This window comes from Bombus pascuorum, chromosome 8, assembly GCF_905332965.1.
Source record: "Bombus pascuorum chromosome 8, iyBomPasc1.1, whole genome shotgun sequence".
Classification (NCBI taxonomy): Eukaryota; Metazoa; Arthropoda; class Insecta; order Hymenoptera; family Apidae; genus Bombus; species Bombus pascuorum.
The window spans coordinates 2,146,506-2,164,245 of NC_083495.1; the positions used below are offsets into that span (position 1 = coordinate 2,146,506).

The 17,740-nt window shown below is 49.4% G+C and overlaps 2 protein-coding genes and 1 long non-coding RNA gene across 13 annotated transcripts in view; 1 reads left to right on the forward strand and 2 right to left on the reverse strand.

The window, feature by feature from the left end:
* The window catches only part of LOC132910044 (dachshund homolog 2), a 143,884-nt gene extending 133,873 nt beyond the window's left edge, over nt 1-10,011 (reverse strand). For 2 of the 6 annotated variants that reach the window (XM_060965464.1, XM_060965465.1), the window contains exon 1: nt 7,741-10,009. In XM_060965464.1, coding sequence (XP_060821447.1) covers nt 7,741-8,522 — 782 coding nt within the window. In that variant the 5' untranslated portion in view covers nt 8,523-10,009. Of the gene's footprint in view, nt 1-7,740 lie in introns of all 6 variants that reach the window. The other 4 variants (XM_060965467.1, XM_060965466.1, XM_060965462.1 and 1 more) reach the window with 4 other exon arrangements.
* The window catches only part of LOC132910065 (5'-AMP-activated protein kinase subunit beta-1), a 259,654-nt gene that overhangs the window by 240,513 nt on the left and 1,401 nt on the right, over nt 1-17,740 (forward strand). The window contains exons 1-2 of one of the 4 annotated variants that reach the window (XM_060965506.1): nt 17,467-17,588; nt 17,700-17,734. The exons of 1 other annotated variant lie outside the window; for it this stretch is intronic. In XM_060965506.1, coding sequence (XP_060821489.1) covers nt 17,715-17,734 — 20 coding nt within the window. In that variant the 5' untranslated portion in view covers nt 17,467-17,588; nt 17,700-17,714. Of the gene's footprint in view, nt 1-17,433; nt 17,589-17,699; nt 17,735-17,740 lie in introns of those variants that run through there. 2 more of the 4 variants (XM_060965507.1, XM_060965508.1) reach the window with 2 other exon arrangements.
* Nucleotides 12,614-17,144, reverse strand: LOC132910078 (uncharacterized). Of its 3 annotated transcripts, none has more exons than XR_009658675.1 (4): nt 16,950-17,144; nt 15,628-15,767; nt 12,943-13,341; nt 12,614-12,830 (listed from the first exon to the last, which is right to left on the reverse strand). It is a non-coding gene; the product is annotated as an uncharacterized LOC132910078 (long non-coding RNA). The 3 variants fall into 3 exon arrangements; XR_009658674.1 differs by lacking the exon at nt 16,950-17,144 and adding an exon at nt 15,985-16,352; XR_009658673.1 differs by lacking the exons at nt 15,628-15,767; nt 16,950-17,144 and adding an exon at nt 14,690-14,888.

Below are 17,740 nucleotides of genomic sequence, written 5' to 3' on the forward strand. Positions count from 1 at the left end.
TTGAATGCTGAACGAATATTTTGTACAGGGATTTTGTCATTACAGCTCGATGTTTTACTGAAGTTTCGTATAGTTGGACGATTCTCTCAGACTCATTTTCCCTTCGGCTCGAGTAAGAAAATAAGGACGTTGCCGTCGATACGAGACATATCCCGTGCCGTTGCGAACCGGCACTAGATGTATCAACGTCGGCATTTAATAACACCTCGTAGCCTCGTTCTTCGGGGGTCCGCAACCGTAACGACGACCGTGAACGCCGCCGGGTAATTTGGCACAATGATATAATTACACATCGCTGGCGATTATCTCGATTGCTCGTATCATAGAATAGCCGTGTCGGGATCTCCGTTCCGCGCGAGTATCGTAACCTCTTGCGAAAAGGTAGATTGCTCGAAATTCGCGAGATTCGCAGTGATTCAACGTCGATCGATATCTTACGCGTTCGAATATCAAAATCGTGATCGATTCGTGCGACGAAAAACCGAGCAGACATAGATGGAACGAAGTTAGATTTGCGCGAAGAAAGCATCGAGAATAGAGAAGAAGAGGAGGCGGAACGAGAAACGGAGGCGTGCGTGCAACACGCGAGCTGACCGCACGCGTGTAAAGATGGTTCCTCCAGACGGTGTCTGACGAGCCGGCAAACGCCGACTTCGACTCTAACTACGACTCCGACTTCGAGTTCAACTTGCACTCGCAGACTGTGTGTCGACTCGAGACGAGGCTTCCCTTCAAAAGCTGTACGTATGTCGGGGCCTATCACGACGGGCGTCCATGTACGGAAGATCGGGCCAACGTCGAGTACAGGGATCGTTACTCGTGGGAGTCCGTGAGAGGGCTAGCGTTGATTGACGCGCGACGTTACGCCAAACTCGACGGCACGCGAGCCAAGCAAACGGCCTCGATTGGTAGCGATTTCGCCTCGGTAACTGGCAAACAAACCCGCCGACTACGAGTGGAGATAGAGACCCGAAGGGGCAGGGACCGATCCGCACGGACATGATCCTTCCATCCGCGAGTCGCGAATCCCAGCGTGCGGTACGTACTACGCGAAACCGTGCCGATTATAGGGCCGACTATCCTCTCTGCCTGCTACCAGATTACTAGATTACAGTTGTCCGTCGAGATGTTACCGGCTCAAACGTTGCTCCGAATGAGTAGCTTCGAGCTAGACGGCCGAGAAACCGCCGTGCGCTATGGAAATTCCGATTGCTTCTCGACAATTTCTCGACCCTTCGATTCCAGTCTCGAAGGCATCTCTGCTCGTATACGCGGATTTACTCCTGTTTTTCGATTGGAAATGGAATTTCTGTCTCACGATGAACGAGGATCCTGGTTCGTTGGCTGATCGGATATCGGTCGTAGTATCGCGCGAATCCCTCACGTGGTATTCTCTCTATACGAGAATATATTTCATGGTCGACGATAACGGGGAATTCTTGTATGGTTCGTTGTAACAGTAGCTTAAAATACCGAACGAACGTCTACCAGGGAGGTCTCGTGCGTCGTTTAATTACCGTGTGTAACAAGTTCGAGTGGCCTGCCGTGCGCACGAAACCCCTCTCGAGAAAGGGGTGCGATATGCTCGCTGACGTCGTCCACGAATCACTCGAAATTACCGAGTACCGTTGCGACTCACACCCATTCCCTCTTTCTATACCACCCCTTGGCAGCCTTCCTCCTGTCTCGGCCAGCAACGCCACCCCTCGCTCCGCCTTATCCAACCGGCCACCTTTTCTACTCGTACGCAGCACCGTTTCAATCCGCCAGATAATCGGTGCAATTACAAAACCGACCAAAGGGAAGGTATCCCCCGTACAAATGTACGCAGTAGCGGTCGCAGGCCACGTTGTTGCCTGGATTATTTTCTCTCCGTTTCGAAGAGTCGTAGCGTACGAAGGTAAAAGGTTTCAAGCTAGATAAATCTTGGCACTGAAGAAGCAGAGGGTCGAGTGTTAAGTACGACAAAAATGTCGAGAGGAACGTCGCGACAGTAGGAGGTTGTCTTTTAGGAAAGGGTCGACTAGAAGGGTAGGCCTCGTTGATACGACGAGGGTGGAGGACCAGGGGAAACAGCGAGATACCCAAGGGTCTGCTTGTAGTCAGCTGTTTTAATGTGGGTCACCAGTTCCTACAAAACGATCGATTTCCGTCTAACTGCGAATTCTACGTTCTTCGTCTCTTCTTCCATTCGCCGAAACCTCGAGACATTACCGACAAGCTGCCGTAACGTTCCAGGCCAGCTGGTTCCACGAACATCGTCCTTTGCGATCGAGGCGTCCGCAAGATCGCACCCTCGATCGATCACCCGAACGTTCGTCCACTTTTCGTCGAGCTACCACCGATACGATCTACGTAATCGCGATAACATCGGGAAACGTTGATAGAAGCCGGCGATCTGGCGCTAAATATTCCATCGGCCCGTGTTGCGCTATGATTTATGCTGGCGCGAACAATGTGGAAAAGTAACGGGTTGCGCGAAACAGATGGTCGGTGTCGATGTTGCGATTTGGACGATACTCGAAACCCCTTTGTGCCCCGATTGGAAAGAAGATGGTGGAGCGAAAAGTCGCGGGGCCAAAGGTTTGCCTAGTTTCACGGAGAAAAAGACGCCTCGTGGTTGTTTACTCGAACCGAACAACCCTACTGTACACACACTGATGCAAGATATAAGCTCGGCTACGCGCACATGGCAAATACATATTTATGTAGGAGGCGTAACTCGCATCGCTCTAAGAACACCAAGTTCCAACAAACTCACTGACCCGATAAAAAAGTCGAGAGTAGAACAGGAGTTATACCTTCCATTTATGGAATTCTCGTGTCCACGGTTTAAAGCGAACGATTTAATCCAACGGAAGGGAAACGAAATGGCTCTTTCAGTCGTTTTATGCAATTAATTTGCTACGTCTTTCCGGCATCCGTGTAATTATAAACATTGCTTTTACAAACGTATAGACGCATAATCGTGTCGCTCCTGAAATTCCTCTATATTTACCACTAGAGTCCATTAAAGACAATTTAATTCTCATCGTATTACCGATCATCGAACTTGCTGCTATCGCCTCGATTTGACACCAGACGATACGCGATTCCTCGTTCGCTTCCTTCGAAATAGTTCCACTGATTCTTTCCCTTTCGCTCTCCCGCCATTCATGTTTCTTTCCCCTTCCCATTAAACCTATTTTTAATTAAGCTATTTTAAGTTAAATGAAACATTTCTTTCGTTACTTGCCTTCGTAACAGCAATTAATACCGCGTCACGCCCATTTACCATCTCCTTGATTTCTCTTCTATGGTCGCTATTTTATTGTATGTATAAACGACTCCGTTCTATATATAGTGCAACAAAGTCGATACGTAATAATATTTCACATGACGCGTATATTGCATTTAAATGCGACGAAAGAATTCGTATTGTTTCGCTTGAAGCGATGTTATGCGCGCATTTGTAACGAGCGGAATTTCCAGATCGTACGCGCATATTTCAGATAAGAAATCGTTCAGCGTCATCAATGGCGTTCCAAAAAGCAAGTCGGCCGAGATCCTGTGATCTTACAACTGGATGGATAAAAGTGTAGGAACCGATAAATGGAAATATCGTGGATAATCGGTGGCACGAACAGAAGAAAGACAAGGAGTCAGGGAACGGGAGCCTGGCGCCGTTACGATACAATGCCGACCCCGAGATGACTTGCATCCATATCGAGCTGCACGAGGAGAGGAATCGGCGATCCTAGCCACAGGCGCTTTCGTTCGACTTCCTCCTTACTTTTCCCTTCCCTCCCCTCTTGCCTGTCTTCTATGAATTCACGTAGTTCGCGAGCAACGATTTCATCGTCTACCGCGCTTATTATTAGATTCCGTACTCGGCGCTACCGAGTTCGTGGCTTGCGAGAATTTTTCCACGAGAAGAGGCGAAATCGAATACTTTTCTCGGAGGATCGCTTTCTCAGGAAAAAATTAAATAATTATTGGAAGATCTAGCAGCTCTCGTAACAAGTGCAAACCAAGAGAGACAGACAGAAGAAGAAAAGTTGGATTAAAAGCAAAGGAAATTGTCGGAAAGACGGAAGAAGAAGACGATAATGAGGAATGGTAGAAAAATAAAGGAAGACGCAGAAGGTTCGGTTAATCCTTCTTGTTTGTCTTTACGTTAATTATCTAGAATTAAGAACGCTGCTTGTCGCGGCGCACCGGCCTGCGGATTACCGGCTCGATTATTACTTATTGCAGATTATTAATTACCGAGAATTACCGTCTCGGTGCTCGGCTGGGGTTCGACTTTGTGGAGGGTAGTGAGAGCGTTCGAAGGAAAGCTCGGTATGAGATTTATAGCACAGGCATTGGATCGATTTCTTTTCGAAGGAATGACGCGTTTTCGGTCCGTCGTGAACCCGTGGAGGAGGAGAATCGCGCGTCTTCGTTAACGGGAAACGCGAACGCGTGCACGAAATTCTGGTCGACAACAATGGAGTGATGCATGTGATAAAAACGTGCTGTAACCGGGTGCAGGATGCAACGTGAAAACAGAAAAACATCGGTAGAGAACGCTGATAGACGAAAGCCGTGATGAGCCCGGCCACGTCGTTGCAACAAAATGTACGCGTATCTGTGTCAAAAGCGGCCCCCGGACAATAATAGAAGCCCTTAAAAACGTAAAGCTGCCTAGCGGGCTGGTTGGACGCGCGTGGGTTATGAAACCAAAAAAGAAAAAAGGAGAAAAAACGCGCAGCGGCCGAGCCAGCTGCCGTATTCGATACAATCGCCGAGCGGATAAGTTCTCTGCGGAAGATAAATGGAAGCATCGGGGTTCGATCGTCGTGAACAACCACGAGAACTTGGTACTCGAGCCAGGGAATAATTGCTCGCTGGGAAAACACGATTTCACGAACGATCTTTTCTCTGCTTCTGCTTGTTATTCGCCTATCGTTGGTACTGCCGTCTCTACCTCCTTTCCTTTCTGCTTCGATTTGGAAATCGTACTACTTTCCATACGAGGCGTTCCGCGAGCGTAGCTCACGCGTGTACGCGCACTTAACTCGAAAGCGCGTACTCGTTTAATCGCGCAGCTAGACTCGAGACGCGATTGTGCATAAGCACACGGCAACAACGAAAGAGGAGTTGGGAGGAACGAGCCAAGGAAATAAATATTAATAACGATGCTTCCTCTCCCCGTGACCCTCCCCCTGTCCTCTCTTTCTCCTTCGCGCGCATATTCTTTCGATCTCTCCTCCTCTCAACCTCCCACTCGCGCATTTCTTCCCCCGGTGCAACCAGACTCTCGTTCCTTTCCCTCCCAACCCCCGCCCGCCCTCCTGCCATGCCGCCTTCCGTCTTTCTTTTTCTCTCTCCGTTAGTCTCCGAGTGCGCGTCTGTGCATTGTTAGGGCCATTACGGGAGCCAATTAATCTATGCACAATTTTATAATTAAACGGCTAATAGCGCATAGAATTATAGTCCAGGGCCGCGCGCACTCCCACGTATCCTGCTGCGTTCGTGGGTTACGTATACGCGCCGAGAAAGACATTTAAGGGAAGGAAGAAGGAAAGGAAGAAGATAGAAATGAGGAAATCTCGTTCGTGTGCGCGGTTTCTTATCGCGATCTACCGCTTATTCGTTCACTCGCTCGCGCGCTTCTTCATTCTCTTTTCGTCTTCTGGCATCTTTCGATGAAACGCTATCGGGCCACGCGGACGTTTCGCGGCGATCCACACCGCTCGGTCAGAATCCAGCAAATTGACGAGGATAATTGCCTCGTCTCGTTAGCGAGCGTATATGGCATCAATTAGGCATATTCGAGAAGAAAAGAGTAGCGAGCTAGCCTCGACGCACGGAAACGAGGACACAGCACGGCGACGATTCTCGCGTAGGTGATAGTCAAACCATACTTTCGATCCTTGATCCAAGGAACGATGAGCGCGGATTGGGTCTAGGGGAGGACGTGGTGGTTGGACACGAGGAAGCGAGCGTTGCAGCGCAGCCGGTGCCACGCTATAAACCGCAAGAAAAATCCCCCTGAATTATCGGTGCGGTTCTCGGTGCATGCTGTTGCATCGATGGCGATAGAAGCGCGCTGGCCACGGTCGGACGACCGTGTAACTGTGTGCGCGGACCAACGGTCCATGGATGGAACATCGGTGTGTAGTCGTTGCCGCTGTTACCACTGCCGTGCATTATCAGAATGTAACGACGTCAGCGGTACACGCGACGAGGCCGGACCGCACACACGAGAACCATACCGCGGTCTCTTAATCATCCGATTTTTCCTGGCGATACTCCCTCGCCGCTTCTCCCGCCCCTTTCACCCCCGCTCGATTCTGCCCCTCTCATTTTTCCAATCGATTTTTGGCCAGCACACTCTCGTATTCACCGAGATAACGAACCGCGTTAATCCCGCGTTGTTCCATACAGCGTAGATCAATTACACGCGATACCTTCGACATTCCATTTGAAGCACGACGAGCAGGTTAAATGTTCTCCGACAAAACAACCTACGAAACGTTTAGTCGGTATTTCGACTAGATCGCTGGTCCCTAGAGAGAAGAAGGAGCGCGTGAAGAAGAGCCCGCGCACGAGCCGACGGCTCGGCCAACTCTGTTCTGTGACTACGACTCGGATTATTTGGATCCCTATCCCTATAGCTTTCTCTTTCCTCCCGTTTTCTCTTTCTCTCCCTGTTCTCTTTTCCGTCTCTGTTCCCTCCGTTCGCTATCCCTCGGCCCTCTTTCTCCTTCGCCCTCTCTGTGTCGCGCTGAATCCGTTTCCGTTGCGACTGCCACTGCGCGCTGCTCGCCGCGATACTATTGTCCACCGACGTCACTGCCTTGCCACCGAGTCTACTCTACTTGCGCTTTGCCCTTTCGGCGATTCTCGATTACGGAGCACAATGATTTGGCGAGATGAAGAAGCAACGGCAGACCGAGTTAAAGGAGGAAATGGTTGGAACATAGGACGCGTAGGGAGACTCTAAAGTCTGGGACAATATTTCCCCGATAACACCGGATCCCCTCGTTCCGTTTACCATTCCGTTTCGTCTGCCGTCTGACTCGTGGGTGGGGTAAGCTTGTACTACAGCCACTTCTCTCTGTCTCGTCGGTGGGGACGATTCATTCAGAGAAACTGCCGTGAAAGGGACACCTGTTGGCACGGAGGCCCGTTGACAATTCCAGATACAAGGGCACGTGCCTTTACCACAGCCTCCTTTTCCGTAGATAGAACTGGTGATGGAAAATCGTAAAAGTAGACTAGTCGAAGAGTAGTCGGTCGAAGAGATGAAATTTGTAGGTACGATTCGATGGATGGGGCATAGTCGGACTATAGACGATAAAAAAGGAGTCCTCTGTAAACTCGATTAGAAGAAAACGAAACGCGTGTCGAGAAGAAGGGAACGCGCGATTAAAATATTTTTTGGTCGACCGGTAGCTCGGTAAGGAACGTAGCTGGCCGAAGATAAAGTGCTGCCCAGAGGCGACACCGGGCGTTATTAATACACACGAGGATGGTAGCTTCCGTTCTCGGCAACAGAAGCTACAAAAAGCGCACAAACAACCGTAGGTGGCTCTATACCTACGATCATTGTTATCGTCGCGAATCATCGGCAGATCAGGGTAATTTCATACGAAAACGTGTGCCAGCTTTAGAAAGGTTCGTTCGACCGTTAGCCCTTCCATTTCACCCTTTTAACCTAGACGAGGAGATAGTTGCTACTCTAAATAGCACCGATCTATTTCCGCTTACCTGGCCGTGGTGCAGTCCCTGTAGAGTATGTCGAAGTCCTTGCAGCTAAGCAGCTTGCATCGATTGACGCCTGGCTGGATGGCTCCGAGTCCACGCAGAATCCTAACTTGTTCGACATTGCACACCAACGGCACTATATCGAGCCTCTTGAGCTTTGTGTAGACGGTGTGCAAGCCACCGACGAGGTGCTTGAGGAAGAGCTCGAACGCCTGCGGCAGGCAGAGCATCGTGTCCCCGGCGATGATGAACGCGGCCACCTTCTGGCCACGGTAATCGACCAGTTTGCACTCGTTCGCTGTGGGATCGCTGGTACTGATCGGCGGCGGGCTGTTGTACGATCTCGGAGGCAGAACAGCGTGATGGGCGGCCATCAGCTCGAGCGGCGAGCCATGATGACCGCTGAGCATGCCGCCGAGTTGTCCCAACAGGCCCAATCCCGGTGGCGGTAGGCCTGGCATACGGGGCACCATGCCTGGCGGTGCACCGGGTGCTCCTCCGGCGGAAAGAGGCGGCGGACTCAACGGAAGTCCCTGAGGTGGCGAACCTCTGGTTGGCGATCCCGGCGTGGGAACGCCGCGATGCTGTTGCTGTTGCGATTGTTGCTCGCGAATCTGGTCCCGCGGATGAGGTTGTTGATGCGACGGTGGCGGTTGATGCTGCGACCCGTGAAGCTGTTGCTGACTTTGTTGAGCCGACGGGCTGTGTGGGTGTTTGGGACTGCCGGTTACGGGACTGGCGCGGCTGCTGTGATCGGAAGCGCTATCCATCGCTCCGTGATCCATCGACTCTCTGAAGGACACGTGTCTTTCTCTTGTTGACCACGTTCCTTAGGATTTATTCTTTTGCCTTCTCAATGGGAACTCCTTCTCGTCCGTTCCTCGAAGATGTCGTTTCTTCGCTCTCCCTCTCTCCTCGCCGCAGTTCTCGCCACGTGGACACCACGAGATACGAGGAACTCGGGATACCGAGTCAACGCATACTAGACCGATCTCTTCCTCTTTTCGTACCGATTCTAGCTCGTTCGGCTGCCAACACCAGCCGACGAGGAAGGTGCCGTCGATCCAGGGTCAGCCACGGGTATCTCAGCTCCTCGCAAGCGTCACTGTCACTCGGGTAAACTGTCGCGTCTCACGGAGTACGTTGGACCGTGTACGTAGGTAACAATTTCACTGTGCACAACCACTGGAACAATGGTGTCCATGACAATCGACCGTTGTCACTCGATACGGGCCTCGACGTCGACTTCGTTCTCGTTGCGGACAGGTCCGTGTTCCGCGTGATGCTGGTCGGCTTCGCTCGAGGAGCAGCCAAGCTGCCCCTCGTTCAACGATTCACCAACCACGAGTTTTCCTTCGCGACGCGTAGGTGCTTTTCTTCTCACTGAGAAAACTGGTTCACACGAGAGTAGACGACTAGATGACGCGATGTCGCGCGACGATATTTCTTGCCTTTGAAAAACGCGTGGACAACGAATCGTCGTCGTTGGGTAGAGGACGATCGGTAGGACAGGACTGACGCATAGACGGGGGACGCGCGACGCGAACGACAGCGACGTACACCGCGAACGCAAACGAGAACGACGAAGATACTGTCGCGCGTGATAGCAACCGCGAGAACGGCGATGATGACACGAACACAACGACGGCGACGATGACGATGACGACGACGACGATGACGATGACGACGACGACGACGACGACGACGACGACGGCGACAGCAGCGGCGGCGGCGGCGGCAGCGGCGACGACGGCGACGGCGACGACGACGACGACGACGACGAAAGCGGCTGCGGCTGCGGCGGTAACTCGCAGGGACGCGCGTCGCTCGTTCTCAAAGTGGCAAACGCTCTCTCGGTCGAGTCGGGAGTATTTCCCTACCCAGTCACAGATGTAATAAATAAAAACATCAGTGGGAGCCCGAGGAACGGGGAGGATGGGCGTTCTGTGCGCGCAACCGACTATCCGGTTGGCGGAGCCACCGGGGTGGCAGTTCTCCCTATTGGACGGTAACCTCGTACCGTCGACGCCTTTCGAACCTTCCCTCGGCTGGTGGTGGGACGAGCGAGTATTCCCCACTACGAGGCAACCTCTGCCACCGACGACGCGCACCGACGATGCCGACCGGGACGATTCCGGGGGCGACTAACACACGGAGACATCCAGACGCAGACGCGAGTCTCGACAAGACAGTACGATTCGAACCTACCGCCGATCTACGCGCTACGAGTGGGGATTTCTTCTTTTTCCTCGCGACCTCTCCCTCCACACCACCCTTTGCTCTCTCGGTTCGCCTCTCCTCGCTGCCCCTCGTAGCCCGCGTTACTCTTTACCTCGCCTCACCTAAACCTAACCTCCCCCTAACACCGACCCACCCCACCGCGCTTCTGTCGCGTTTCGGGTCTTCCCTCCTCCTCCTCCTCCTCCACCTCCTCCACCTCCACCTCCTTCTCCTCCTCCTTCTTTCTCCTTTCTTCTCTTCCCTTTTTTGCTTTCTTCCGCGCGGTACCCCTCGCCAGTTTCCTTTTCTCTTTCGTTCACGACTTTTCCGTTTACCAACCCCTTCGTCGCTTTCCTTCCACTCTTTTCGTTTGCTATCTGTGTTTCTCGCTCGCCTTCGTTCCCTCTGTTCCTTTCTCTTTTCTTCGCCACCCCGTGCGCCCAAACTCTCCTATTCGCTACCTTTCTTCTTTTGCTCTCTTCTTCACCTGTCTACCACCTCCCTCTTCCTCCCTACCTCTCGCTCGCTCGTTCGCTTTCCCTTTTTCTCTCTTCGCACGCACTCGCGCCCTCTTTATCTCGAACGAATGCACGACCTCTCTCCGACTCGCTCTGTCTGCCTCTTCGTAGATGCCTCCCACTTCTTCTTCCAGCTTCTCCTCCTACCTTGGCCTATGGCTTATACGTTATACGCTCTCTCGAACTCGCGCTCTCTCGCGCGACCAGCGGTAGCCTCCACCTCGTTTCTCCCTCTGTTCCATCATACCCAACCGTCTCTGTCGGTTTCTCCCTGTTCCTCGGTTCTCTGTCCGTACGACGAAGAATGTCGCCGGCGTTCGAATCGATCGGTCGGTCTCCGCGCGCGCGGGGGGTCCCCCTTCCGTTACTTGCATCCTCTCCTGCCCCGCAGAAAGAGCCTATCCTCCCTGCCACCTTCTTCTTCGCCGTTCCCTCGGATCTCCTCTACCATATTCGCCATCAGCATTACACGAGCGCACTTATTTCTTCTGTAGGTAACTCCGCTTCCTCGCGATCTCTCTCTGCTCCTCGACCACCCTCTTTCGCCCCTTCCTGCCCTTCCTTCGCCCGCCTGTCCGTCCCCTCCCCCGCCAAGCCAAGTATTGCTACCACCTTTTCTCTGCTCCTCCTCCCGCGGCATACGCGATATACCATACCCGACACTCTCCGCGGCTCTCTGTAAGCTCCGAGTATGAGTGCTTAATATCTTTGTACCATACCTAAACCGTCCGTATTCGCCGATGCTTCTTACGTCCGAACTTTCCCTGGAGGCTCTCCGCGCGTAACATCTCTCGTCTGTCGCTAATTTCCGCCGCCGCCGCCGCTCATTCTACTTCGTCATACAAAAACCTTCTGGTTTCACTATCCGCGATTAGCGGTTGCTCCCGCTTCCATTCCTCTTTTCATCCTGCGTGTTTTTTCTAAAACGAAGGATACCAATTGGCTCGATGGTCGATCTTAGTATCTATCGAAGCGAAATAAAAAATTAAGATCGGAGGAAAGACTCACTGCGCTCGATTAACTTGTCATAGGCGAGAGTTCAAAGGCTGTGGAGATGGGTGAGAAAGAAGCAAGTGGGAAAAACCAGCGTTTAGCCTTTTTCCAACGGTGAACCCCCGATCAGTTCTCATCAGTCCGGTGACCCAGATCCACGAGGAAAGACCCTCTGCGTTTGTTACAAGTATATAGTATATACATGTATATAGGTAATAGGCTTCGCACACGTATTCCTCCACCGCAGCTGATCCCTTGACCTCGTGCAACCCCAAATGAAACGAGACCCCCTGGGCCTAACGTTCATTGACCATCGCGACTCGTTCATCCTGAATCTTTCTCCACGAAAGCTTCTTCAAATGTCTTTGCTTCGAGATCTCGTTTCTTAGACGCCAAACATCGTTTGAAATCGCAGTTAAGTTCGTCGTCAAGTTTTTCACTCGGCCTAGATTCAGCCAAATAGCATATTGTTAATATCGCTTATAAGAACGAAACATGCGGTTCATCGCGAATAAAGGTAACATCCTCGAGATAGGGTATTCGTTTTCATCGACGATAAAGACATTGTTTGCGGCGAAAAGGCGATCGATCGCGAGATCCAAGTCCCTCGTCCGAGGAAGGTCGAGGATCGGTAGGGGACCGATGTTTGCCACGAACCAAACCACGTCCAATTAGTGGAATTAATACCGGTTGGCTTTGGGGGAGCTAATGCCTCTGTGTGCATACCTACGGGTATGCACGTCGATGACTGCACTTTCCTTCGTGCGTAATGAAGGACAATCCCGTCGGTTGGACCGAGCAGCCCGATGCATTCGCTCGTCCAAGCAACCGCTGCCTCCTCTTGTTTTGCGGTCACGAGAAAATATCTGGAACCCACGAGATTACGACTTTGAACGTGCCCTGGCTAACGGCGTTCGTGTCTTTCTGTCCGGCCACCAGAAAACAATTTCGTTCACGACGTTGTTTGCTCTCTATACACCAAGTTTCGTTGTGAAAAAGAGACAAAAGATACTATTTACAGAAAATTGCTACTTCAAGCACCCTATAAATTCCTCTATATCGTGTTAGTTTCCCTTCTAGAAGTTGAATTCAGACTTGCCTGATATTTCATAGGTGGTAAAATGTGTTGAACAAGAGAAGGTGAACCGATCGACGACAGACGGATTTTCAGGCAAGTCGGCTAAGTATGATACGCATTGTTTGAGCGTTCACGGGACTGCGGTTCGCTAGCGGCGTTCCTGTTACTGCTCATTGGCCACCCTGCACGGGAGAATTGCGCGAAGCGCAGGCAGAGAACGCTGCCTCTCTCGTGCATAGCTGTTACGTAACCCTCGTCATTGTTTGCGCGTCGTCGTCACAGAACTGTAACAGAGCGTACGACAAAAAGGAGGGTAACGTGTAACGTTGGATAAGAGAGGGAAAAAAGCGCGAATTTTTGTCGAAAGAGCATGCATAGAAGGAAGGTATTCCGCACCAACCAACCGGACACGCGTCAGAAGGACTCCACTGCACCGGAAGCGTCGCTCTTCTCCGTTTCTTTGTCCGACGTTCCGTTTACCGTACCCGCGACACGAATTTTTGTCCAGGTTTTTTGCCTCCGTTATCCTATCGCCATTAGTCGCGTTAACCTGTGCAAAAGAAAAAAAGGAAAAAAAAAAGAGAAAGAAAGAAGAGAATACAGGGGGAAGAGTTAATAGAGTAGAGCGTTTATCAGACTGGCTGCTACTGCCGATCGTCTCCTTTGCAATTGCCACCTTGTCGTCTGTCGCTTCGATTCCCCTTTGCTCGGCGTGTTTCCGGTTCGATGCTCGCGATCGTCTTTCCATTCTCTTCAAATTTACCAGCAGGCTTTCTATGGCCGTCGATTCGTCGCCTGTATATCAAAGGCAAAAGAAAACATCGATCGAATTAACGTAATTACTTGTTCGTGCGAGATACGTGCGCGTCGCGGCAAAACAGGCGTCAAAGTCGATCGAGAGTCACGAAAGAGCGGGATTTTACAAAACGTTAATTGCGCGCGGTTTATATACAGCGCGGCTTGGTATAGAGGCCGGCACGAGAGAAAAATCAAGAGCTAAAATAATGGATTTTGAGGAGGGATGAAAAACGACGGTAATTTTTCTGGACACGTACGCCACCGTTCGGTTTTTCAGCGCGGCTTACGCGCAACTAATTACCCATATGCCACGTGTTATTATAAATAGCCAATCGTTACCGACACAGCCGCATCCGCGATTCGCCCATAATGGCGTGTTATCGGATAAATAAAACGGATAGCCACGGGAGGGTGCGCTCCGATTATGCATCGACGCCTCCCGTGAGCGTATGTACCTACTCTCTGACCACCCGTACTGTTTTCCCAACGAACGACCAGCTTTTATTTCTCGTCGACTTTAATCCGCACGCTGACGACAACGCCGATCACTTTTATTCGTTACGACGCTCTCGATTCCACTCCCTTTGAATCTGCTCGACGAAACGAGCATGTGTTTCACAGGGGAAAACTACTAAGAAAAGCAACAACAACAAAAATGCTGATATCTTTTAAATTAGAATTCCGGATAACAGTTTTCTAATTTTCAAATGAACATTTTTCACTTTTGAATTTAAATTTGAAATTGAAAATCCCTCGTGTTTCCTCTCACCCCATAGAATTAAACAGCCACTGTATATAATTAAAGTCGATACCTAGATTCAACAAAATGACTAATACCTTTCCGAGGACAGGATGACGCGTTGGCTCGCCATGATATTCAAACTAAACGCATTAGAAAGCTCATTTAAATACGACACAATGCCGGGCACGAGCGGTCCGCGGTTGCGCGATATCATTCGTCGGTTGAAATAATGCTGTCCAAAAATGCCGATCGAATGTTATGAAAATTCTTTGCGTTCTTCTACTCGCCGACAAACTGATTAGCAGATCACGAGATGACTAGCAATATTGCTAGTTTCACTAACGCTAAATGGGAAACGTCATTCGATTCGCAAGCGGTATGGGTTGGTAATCGCGCGGCTTGGGTACTCTCTCCGTGTCAATACTTTTCCACGGTGAACGCGACACAAGACAATCACGTTGACACCCGGTGATGGATGTCCCGGCTGCTCAAAATACCCCCCTCAGTTTTCCCGCCAATAAAGCCCATTGTAAATGCGAACTATTCGAAATATTAGAGCGGCAACGGCGATTACCGGCCGTTCAGTCATCGCTTCTGACGCACCGTAATCCTTTCCATCTTCCTCCGCGTCCTTTTTTGTTCTCCCGCTGCCGCACCGCCTCTCCGGACTTTCGCCGACACGGCCTAAGTCCGCGTCATCCCCGAATATGCCTCTTCCCTCGGCGACAGGAACTCTCCATTCGATCGTCAACTTCCTTGGCCAGGTAAGAGGCAAGAGTTTGCGATCGAATGTCGAAACATCCTGCTGACAACATATCTATTATTATCCGGCAACGGGTGTCCCTCTATCTGCTGCTGACAATCTAACGTGCCTCGTGCTCAATGAACAGCGTAACAATACTATTTCAGCAACCGCGCGCAAGAAGACAACCGATGAACGGATCGACTGCTCTGTTACCGACGTGCAACGGTAACGAACCACCTTCCTGTCACTTCTCGTTGCTCGTTATCAGCTCACGTCGTGAGCCCCTTTGCATCTAAAAAAAAAAAGAAAAAAAAAAAAGAAAAAAAAGAAAAAAAAAGAAAAAAAGGACAACCAAAAAGGACAAGTATGTCGTAGGTGGTAACCGTTCTTTTTCTTCTAGACGTACAACGGAAGATTCGGTATAGCGAATAACTCGTTGAAATAGTTCGTACTCTTTGCCTCTCTTTAACATGGAATTATCCTGAACGAGTTCTACGAAAGGAGAAGTACAGGATCGGTCGCGTTCCTCAGGGGCTTTTGACTCCGCGAACGCCGCAAAGCTTAAAGAGATAGGATTACTTGCGATTCGAAATTTATTTACACCAGCCTTAATCCCTATTATAGCCGCACGCGTAGCCCGAGGAAATGGCCGAGCAATTTCGGATTTGGACTGCCGAGAGATGATGGATCGCCGTTTCGTAGGCCGCCACTGATGATACCTCGCAGATGTAACCTCCACACCCTTTTCGGACGAAACCACTTGCCGGTGATTATCGATTAAACGCATGCACGTTACCTCGATTCTCTGCTCGTCACGATTTTCCTCCTATTTTCTTTTCCTTCCTTTCTTTTCTCGGTTTCGTTACGGATCCGCTCGACATCTGGCTCGTGCCAAAACTCTCCTCCACTTTGTTACCCCTCACCCGTCTCACGCGCCTAAAACAACCAACGGTTTCAGATTTAAAGGATAAAAGACGATTCGATCGATACGAGCGATCGAGTGACAAATTCTCGATCGTACGCAAGAAGCAAACGTTTTGCTACGATAGAGAGTTGAGATGCTTTGTACTCGGGCGATGATTGCTGGCTGAAACTTGGATATTGTCTCGCGCCCTGTAACGAGCAATCTCGATAGGATTAAAACGTTGTTTACCGGAACAGAAAGCCGGGACTTTGGGTTTACTTGGCGTAGTCGACACAGGCGCATCCTAGCGGCCTCGACTTCCTGGTGAATGCATACGTTTACAAGAACGCGTTGTTGTACTCCCGTTTAACTTCTCTCGTTACGCGAGTTACTCGAGCCGGCCGGTCTATCGAAGTTGCCGATAAAAATTAACATCCATATAGCAGGCCGCGTGCAAGCCACTTGAACTCCCGGAAATGTCCGACATATGTTGCCACTTCAGATAATCCAAAGCTTTTACAATAATCTAATCAGCATCACGGAACGAGAAATATATTTAACATGATCGATCAAATCTGCGGTTCCGTTAAATGAATTTCGACCCAAGCTTTCAAAGATAAAACGACTCTTCACTGGAATACATCTGTCCGTTTCGATATGTTGCGCATTCGAAGCGCGCAAATACGATTTCCAAACCTCTCAGAGTGACATCTAGCTTAAGACGTTGCATGCACTCGTGAAATTGGAAACAGAATAAAAAATACACGAGAGAGTGGACATTTTTTGGCGAAAAAATGATCAAGAATCATGAAACGAGTCGACTAAGGCTTCGTAAGAGTTTTGTTGCAAAGCTGAAAGTCAGACGGGCAAGTTAGAATACGCCCGAGGAGATACAAGCTCCTTTGGCTTTATAAATAATAAATTCGCGTGAGAACACAGCAAGAGAGACAAAGATAGAGACAGGACGGAGAAAAGGAAGAAACATATACAAGAGAATAGTGTATGAAGGCGAGGGAGGGTGGAAAGAGATAGAGACAAGTGGTAATAAAGAGCAAGCAGTAAGAGCGTCGAAGTGACGTCCTGTGTCGCGGAGTCATAAACTGGGCCCCAAGATCTCAGGCTTACACTCTTATTAAAACGTCGTCCTGCATATTGACGGTTATTGATCACCTTTCGCACACCTCGGTGCTTTTACTATACAAGGTTTGTCTCACCTTGAAAACCACGAATGCTTCAACGTTCGAAAAGGCTTGGACGATATCAATATAGAAATACACATCTGACCATGTTCGATAACGCCTGATCTATGAAAATGATGATTTCAAACGACAAGCACTCTGCACATATTTTATAATCATGTTGGATCAAAACAAAACATGCGAGCACACATCTAGTTTTCATTTATTACCAATGTTATAAATACATAATGTTACCTTAATAGATATGTGTAATATTATAGATTTATAATGTGACAATGGAAAAAGGACCACTCGAATCGAGAATATAAAAATAATAAATTTCATTTCACTTGCTTAAAACGATTTTCGAAACCGTAACGCATGCGAACACTCTTTTTACGAGCGCTCTTCTTAGCGCTGTAATATTGATAAATTGTACAATTTCTCTGTTATATTCGCTGTCGATATAATTTACAAATACAATTTGTAAGTTAGAATTTCCGGCAGTTGATAATGTAGGTAGTTATTATAATCGTCAACTTATCGATAAGTAGATCTTCAATAAGTGAAGTAGCCATTTTTAGTCAAATCTAATGGAATCATTACTTTTATTGCACTTACTGTTCTTTGACATTATGATTTTTTATCGTGTTTGATTTATAGATTAAAAGTAAGGTATGTACAAATTAAAAGCTACCAGTGAAAATGAAATAATCTGTGACACTATCAATCTAAAGTTTGGTTGTCATTTTATTTAAATGAAATAAAATTTCGTTAAATTCTTAGATTCTTGTAAACAAAATGAGTGATTTAAAAGAAAGGCGAAG